This window comes from Semicossyphus pulcher, unplaced genomic scaffold, assembly GCF_022749685.1.
Source record: "Semicossyphus pulcher isolate SPU_LCO1_2020_fin unplaced genomic scaffold, fSemPul1.0.p SCAF_19, whole genome shotgun sequence".
Classification (NCBI taxonomy): domain Eukaryota; kingdom Metazoa; phylum Chordata; class Actinopteri; order Labriformes; family Labridae; genus Semicossyphus; species Semicossyphus pulcher.
This window is the reverse complement of record NW_027211692.1, coordinates 6,157,862-6,166,149: the sequence shown is the minus strand read 5'-3', so window position 1 is coordinate 6,166,149 and position 8,288 is coordinate 6,157,862. Positions and strand designations below refer to the sequence as shown.

The window sequence follows — 8,288 nt, the reverse complement described above, 5'->3', positions numbered from 1 at the left end:
GCAGCCTGAAATCTGACTTTGAAGTTTAACTCATCACAGTGAGCGTCAGGTCTGATGTGATTCCATTCTTATGTCCTGGTTATGAAGTAACAATAAAGCAACTGAAGAAATAAATGTGCAGTTTAAATGTTGATGATTTACATGACGCGTGTTTTACATGTGTGGTTTTTCTTGGCGATTCAGAAAACCTAAGCGCATCAATGAGCCGTGTCCTTCGCACACTATGGCCATATTGCTAGTAAAAAAGGTGTCCCTTTAGGAGCCTGGGTCAAAAGGTTGTGGCGCTCGGATTTTTAAGGGGGGTATTATGCTAATTTCAAGCTTCATATTTCACTCTGTGATACCTGTGGAGTAGCTTAGCATAATTTACAGTTAAACTCATTTTTCTCTGGTGCTCTCTGCAGGCCCTCATACAGCCTCTGCCTGAAACAACTCAGTCAGCTCTGTCCCTTTAAGAAACCCCGCCCCTACAATGGCCAGCTTTGTGAAGCCTACTGAGACTGCACATCGTGATGTCACAAAGTGTAGCGTTGAGAAAAAACCGTGTGAAACCTGGCGTTCACAGCAGCCTGCAGAGTGAGCTGAGAAGCCTCGGGATTACTCCAACATACTTTTACCTACAGATCTGAAACTTCACCCACGTTTAGTCTGGTTGTCCAACAATGTAACATTATATATATATATATATGTCTTAAAATGTGCATAATACCCCCTCTTTATGCCATGGGACTTGCAGTGTTCGGGTAAATAAATCCCTATTTAAAATCAGAAATGTACCTCAGTAACTTAGCTCAAGCTGTGGCTCTTGGAGAAGAGTGAGCAGAGGAGGACTTCACCTCAGTCAGGGTGTAAACAGAGATCATGTGTGGTTAAAGGAGCCAGAGTTCTGCTGAGGAGGAGAGAGAGAGTATTGTGTGGTCTGAGAAGCTCTGCAGAAATTCCTCATGGGGAACACGCTGACCTCAAGACTGACCTGTGAGCGTCAGCTTTTATGTGTGGCTGTGCCGGGGAGGCTGCTATGGGCATTTGTTTATGAGACTGTGCTCGGCCCCCGGGATTACTAATCCTGCCAGGTGCTCGCTGGAGCTGCTGTATGAAAATGATTCCAGCCTTCAGGACAGGTTTCACTGATCAGCTCATTTCATTACCTCAATGTGAAGCCTTTGCTTCGACGCCTATCCACAGATATGTACAGTGAACACGCAGATAAGGATTCAGTGTTGATGATGAGCTGCAGGAACAACAGCAGATAATAAAAATTTCAGCTTAAGCAGATTATCATCTAATTTATCTGAATTTAATGTTGAATTCTAAAGAACAACTCAACTTGTAAGAAACTTCCTCTCGTAGGTTTTTACATTCTTCACTTTCACTTCACAAATTATAAAAACTTTGAATGTAATAATGTGACATCATATGTGGAAGTATATTATAATTTGCTACAAGAGCCCTTTAACAGGACATGTGGGACATGTGACTGTTTTGGGGTTTGACCCCGTGACCTCTCTTCCTCTCAGGAGACTGTCAGTCTCATCAGTGGGCTGTCCTCTCCGGTTAGAGGCTGTGGCTTCAGGAGAGGATTAATGTGTTCACATTGGCTGGTCAGACATTGTTTAAATCCCCAGGAGTTTCCAGAGGAAGGCCTCCCAGCTAAGGAAAACCCAACCTGTCCCATCAAGCAGAACACAGCTTATCATAACCTTTTTTCCCTTAATCGGACTGTAATAACGTGTTTAGTCAGGCTGAAACTCTCAGACTGAAGCAAAAGAGGAAGATGTCTCTCACATGTACGTACAGTGTTTGTATTAGCGTCAGAAACACCCTGCAGTGTTCAGAGCTCTGATAGATGAGGATGCTCCTAGGAATCTAATAATAATAAATCTGTCACCCCGAAAATGAGACAGTGTGTGTCATGTGTAAAAGTGTGTGAGCGAGTGTGCGTGGGAATTCTCAGCTGGATTTACTAAGAAGTATTAACCCCTCTTCCTACAAGTGTAATTTCTTGCTGGGACTTGTGGCTTCTCTGTATTACAGGAAACTGCAGATACACTTCTGAGGTACCTCAACATTTTAAATGACACTCTCATGCCCACACATGCAAAGAGAACAAAGGTAATGACTAAATATGCCCTTCATTTAACTCATGCATGACATTTCTTTTACTTTTTCCAGCAATATTACGTCAGATCTATGAGTCTTATGTGACACATGCTCCTGCCAACGCCCCAAACACAAGCAGGCTCTTAATTCTTGCCTTAAGGTAAAGACTCATCCGGTCTACGGGTGACGAGAAGAATGACGGGCACTGTGCACACTCTCTTTGTGAAATGCCCCAATTTCACTTCCTGTCTTCTTTGAATCTAAAAGAGAGCAGCCTGAACTTTACACATCTGAACACGCTGCATACATGTTTTTGTAAACATGACTGCACCCACATGAAGGGAGTGTTTTATCAACACTCTGTTTATGCTTTCCGTTTCATTCCTGAGATGTTGTGTAACCAATAGCTGATCTGGTCAAATAACTCCTGCAGGGATTGATAAGGCCTGTTTATGGAAGGAGGCGACAGGGAGTTAAGGAGGATTACATGTGAGTGGTTGGTGCAGTTATTTAGCCTACCTCCCTCCTCGCAGACACTGAGCTCATTCCAGCGCTGGTTATTAGTTCAGTGCTGTGTCTGATTTTAGAGAGAGCCAGGCTGTTGTGCTCGCACAATCGAGAGCCTTCTTTTTTCTTAAACCACATCCTGACAAATGATTACTTAACGCGATGTTCTGTCTCCCGCATTGTGTGTTTTTATTGCCTTCTCCTTCTCAAGCAGGAAAGTTGTCTTGCAAGCAAATATTCTGCCCCCACAATAGGATGTCTAGCTTTTTATAGAGAAGTGAATATAATACCTGTTTACCCACAAACCAAGGTGGGACTGTAAAACCACGAGATGAGGAATGTGATTCTGGTGTAATTGTGGGAAAACAGCGCAGATATCTAACTGGGCTGCGGCCGTATCAGGGTAATAACGGCCATTTCCTCCTAAATTCATCCTGTGAGCCATGCAGGGAAAATGGTTGATTATCCTCTTGCAGAGACCCCCTTCCCCCCCAAGATCCATTTAGTGCGACAGGCGCTTCCCTTGTCATGTGATCAGAGCTGTGGAGTGAATCTGAGGACGAAGGCCTCACCCCAATCTCACCCCCTACCCTCTTCCCCGAAAGAGCACATTCTGAGGTCCCTGTAAATGCCCGAGCAGAAATCACTCCTGACACCAGTTCTCAACACGCCAGAGGATCTCCGGTCAGTTGGGACTGACAGTTCAAAGCAGCCATGAAGAGGTTCATTGGAGAGAACGTGCTGGATTTACCACGGGGGAGACAGAACCTATACAGCTATGAGTTAGAGGCAGGATCCAGACTTGTTTTTGTCTCCAGTAAGCCTGACTGTGATGACCCTGATGGAGACGGCTACTCAGCCAAAACATTGTTTTAAGTAACCTCGGATTTCAGCTGTCAAAAACGCTGATTGATGAATCCCTAATTTAAGCAGTAAAGAAATTAGAGTATAAAATATTAGATGTCAAACTAAATAATAATTTACACACATCCTCACTCCCTCGCATGATGTACAAGAGCACGTTGATGCACACAGCCTGCCTACATTACCAGAGGATCGTGGAACAGAATGTATGTGACGGCAAACAGTGAGCGTCTGTGTTTTCTCACCCTGCAGCCTGCTGAGAGGAGAGGTCAGGCTGATTAGATAACTGTTGTGTACGCAGAGGAGCCTGCTGGGCTCACGTGAGGGGTCCCAATCCCTGATTCGGAGAACTCATACAACCATGATACTTTAGTGTATACACAACTTCGTCTTTCCGACATTAGGCAACATGGTCATTGTGAAATGGGAACAGGTTAGACACTCGTTACATCAGTCACTGTGGATGGGGTTTAGTCATTTTCTGCAGAAATGTGGAAATGTAACTCAGAATGAAATTTTTATTTCCTTCCCTTATTTAATCACTCCTGTTGCCAAATGCAATAAAACAGTGTAGATAAACAGTGTTTTTACATAATGTTAACTTCAGCAATACTGTGAGCACCTTTGCTTGCTCCTCTGTCTCTGCCCTGACCTTTAACCCACATGACAACAGCTGTGAACAGCTGGTGATCAGATAAGAGTTGTATGTGCTGAATACACACCGTCTGACCCATTCATAGTTTATCATAATGTGATCTTCTAAACAGAGATGTTAACATGTCTGATCACTGCTGAATAAGAGCGACTTCATGATCCTCAATCACAGCCAACCAATCAAGTCTCAGCTTTGAGACGGCCTCCTGACATTTAAGACGAGATCTGCCCCAGTGTCAAATTGTTCTTGTTTGTTTTCACAACAGCCGGGTCTTTAACCCCGTCCTTGACTGGCTCACATGGCCTCAGAAGCAGAGTTATAGGTGGGGTCTGAATAAAGGGCCGCCGACTGACCTTCAGGCTATGTCAATAAAGTTAGAGCACCATGTGCTTCATGTTATTCACTCTCACGCTGCGTTCACTCCTTGCTGATGGCATATCACTTGTCCACAGCCAGACTCTAGTAAACTGCAAACAGGACTTATTCATACTTTTTGTTCATTCAAGACTATAAAATCGTTTTTTTATGCACACAATGCTGTGTGAAAATGCATGATTGTTTTAAGCCACATGGCTGTTTGAATCACAATCCTTTGTTGATCAAAGGCATCCTGACTGATTGTGTAGCTGTACTGACTGTACCGTGCTGCTGCAGAGGAGCAGATATTAAAAACACCATGTTCTTGTGGAGGAGGAAAGAGCATGATAAAGTTGAATTCCTCTCTGGGTTAAGTTAAACATAAGACTGCACTGCTTTATATCCTCTGTAGTATATCAGCTTTATGTTTGAGCAGACATGATGGCACACAGAAGAGCTAAATGTTTGTATGAAAACATGAATAGTCTGTTTATCTGTTGCTCTTAATAAACACTTCCTCTCCTCCAGCACTGGTTGCCACACAGGAAGCTGACAGACTCCAGCAGACTTCTTACTTCCACTTCTTCACCTCTGCATACAAACAAATATTAGAGCGGTTTCGCGGGTTAACCAAAGTAACACCACACCTAAGGAGCCACAGATAGTATACAACAACAAGTCCCTTTTTTTTCCAACATTTAAATGTAATATTCCAGTGTCAAAAGATAAAAAGCACAAGAGGTTCCAGTAGTTTGTTTAGACAGTACATGACTTTTATTCATTACTGTGGCACGAGTGCAGTATGTGGAAGTCTGTGTCAGTGCATTGAAAGGTCCATGAAGACAAGGAGTCTACAAAGAAATGCCGGCAGAACAAAAGAAGGCACTTCTGTGACAAATTTGTGTTCACAATTTAAAAAAACAAAGCCCGGAACAGTCAAAAGCTTTATATAACTTTATGTTAATTTAATAGATACTATTCTACAGTTAGCACCACAACTTACCACAGAAATGTACAGATACAGAGGCACATGTAGCATTCAATATATCACAACCGTCCTGCTGCTCAGTGATCACATTCCCTTCCAGGTCACTGGCAGAGTAATTGTGCTTAACACAATTACAGTATATTCCACAGGAAAGGGAAATTAGTAAGTAGCAATAACAGATCCACAGATGTGAACAAAGGGTCATGTAGCATTAATACTGCAGAGCTGAGGCTGTCAGTGACAGGCCCAAACTTTTGCCCTGAGATGAAGATAATACTTCTTTGGCAGGTGCTTCACAAAGCACTCCAAAAAACGCCGTTCCCATTGTCTCAAGGAGGTCTGTTTTTCTATGGAAGGATTTCAATATCTTCACTGACCGCAGAACTCCTCTGTCACACTGAGGACTCATTGTGGAAGACTTTAGCTTTGAGATTCCTCAGGCTGCACTGCAGGTTGGAGCTGGTTTCTGACTGCAGGGCCTCCGAGAACTTGACGTCATACAAGCGGCTGACCTGAGACTTCCTCTTCATGGAGTTCTGGATGGTCTCTGAGGTGAAGTAGTAAACAATGGGATCAAAGCAGCAGTTGGACACGGCAAGGCAGAGCGCTATCGGGTAGATCGTTCTGACCACCGACTCCACAAAGCAGCCTTTTAAAGTCTTGGTGCGAACCAGAGCATAGAAAACCAAGTTTACGTTGTAAGGGATGAAGCAAAAGCAAAAAATAAAAAGGTGCACGATTATCATGCGCAAGATCTTTGTCTTGTTCAGCTTCCCCCCGCGACTGATGGTTTGGGGTTGACGCAGCGTCTGCAGCACCATGATGGAGCAACAGACGTTGAGAAGAAGCGGGATGATGAAGCCCACTGTCTCAATGAAGATCACCACCTTGGACAGATGAGATTTCCACTGCTTGGAGGAGAAGTTCTCAAAGCAGTAGATGGCATTAGAGTCATTGTTGCTGAGTGAAGTGGTCTGTAACAGGAACCCTGTGGGGAGACTCCCCGACAGCACCAGCACCCAGACGGCAATACACACTATCTTCGCATTGCGCTTGGTCCTGATCCCCCTCGAGCGAAAAGGGTACACGATGGCTAAAAAGCGGTCCACGCTGATGCAGGTGAGGAAGAGGATGCTGCCGTACATGTTGGTGTAGAAGAGCGAGACGGAGAACTTGCAGAGCACGCTCCCGAAAGGCCAGTTCTGGTTGATGAAGTAGAAGACCCTGAGAGGCAGCGTGAAGACGAACAGCAGGTCAGACACCACCAGGTTTATCATGTAGGTGGTGGTCTCGTTCCTCAGCTTCAGGGAGCAGGCGAATATGTAGATAGCCACAACGTTGGTGATGAGTCCCACCACAAACACAATGCTGAACACAGTGCTGTACAGGGGGTACTTGAAGCCATCGTTCTTGATGCAGGCGGAGTTGTTTGCTGCATCAGTCTGGAGGGTGGTGTTGTACATTCTGAGAGAGGACGGATGTTGTCTAATGTCTGTATAATTAACGGGCTTCCCTGAACAGTTAATATACCTTGAACGGAGAGTCAATCACAGAACAGCCCTACAGCAGGATACATTCAAAGACTCTCTGGTGATTCCATTGGCACAAAGGTTTCTTTCCAGCACAGCTGTCCATGTAAGAGAGACCTGCTGCACATGGTCAACATGTTTCCCTCCTCTTGCTTGATGTAGTTATTTGGGAGTTACCTCATGTTGAAAGGACCCCTCCCAGAGGACAGAGATTCAGGCTTGAGTGTCCTCCCCTCCCCCTGCCCTGTCTCCGACCAGGCTGCACCCCAACAAGTGGCAGTCTGAGCTCTACTTACTCAGATAAATCAGTCAAACAAATGTGTCTCCTTTCCTCTCAAGAAGTCTTCAACCACCACGAGCTGCTGGGTCCACAGAAGGAGAGATGGTATATCCACACTTAGGTCCGTCCTCATGGCAAAATCCTTTCTCTTTGTCAAAACTCAGTCCTGTTTTTGTCCTTTTCAGTCCCAAAGCAGCAAAGTTGTCATTAGCTCTCCAGCTCTCACAACACCCTGCCCACAAACCAGCAGCTTCTTCTCAGCAGCACAACTGAAGAGTGGAGCTCGTGCTCTCCGTCTGTGTGTGACAATGTGAGTGTGTTTGTCCCTCGGGTCTGTTTCCTGTCCCCCCCCCCCCACTCTTTCTCTCTCCTTTCTTTACTAAATGACTGAGTCACTCAGTTTCAACTTCTCCCTCAGTTTCCTCAGTCTGTCTCTCCCTCTGACAGCCTCACGAGCTTTGACTCAGCACACATCACGCTCAGACAGCTCCAGTTCTCCTTTGTGCCGGTTTCCCAGACAGTTTTTGTACTTTGAGAGCAGCTGTAGTAACCCCTCCTACTGCCTCCCATACAACTCCTCCTACTCCTTTGTCTGCTACTACAGTTGGAGGAGGAACCGTCCGTAACGGCTCTGCATCGTGGGGAAATTCATCAACATTTTACAATACGGCCTCATAACTACCTGGAATACTATCAGTACTGGATCAACACATTTTGATGCATGGATACACATTTAAAACAAAGGGTTTGACCTGTTCATACTTTAGTAGTGAGTCAGAAAACAATGAACATATAATATTAAGTGTTTTACCACTAATATTGGGCTTTTTAAAGAACTAGTTTTTCTTTAATAAACTTGTGCACCTTAATGTGTGCAAGAATCTCTGATTAAATCCTTTTATTTACAATAACATTTAAAGTAATAATCTGGAAGATTTTCATTTAAATAAATGTCTGTTAAGCCACTACCTGTTGCTGAATGAGGTAACACAATGGTGATTGAGCCTA

The 8,288-nt window shown here is 44.4% G+C and overlaps 1 protein-coding gene across 1 annotated transcript; it reads right to left on the bottom strand.

Annotated features, from left to right (window-relative positions):
* Positions 1-5,424: 5,424 nt before the first annotated feature.
* Positions 5,425-7,772, bottom strand: lpar6a (lysophosphatidic acid receptor 6a). Its single transcript, XM_069668532.1, has one exon. The coding sequence runs from the start codon at positions 6,932-6,934 to the stop codon at positions 5,864-5,866; it is 1,071 nt and encodes a 356-aa protein (XP_069524633.1). The 5' UTR covers positions 6,935-7,772; the 3' UTR covers positions 5,425-5,863.
* Between the last annotated feature and the right edge of the window lie 516 nt (positions 7,773-8,288).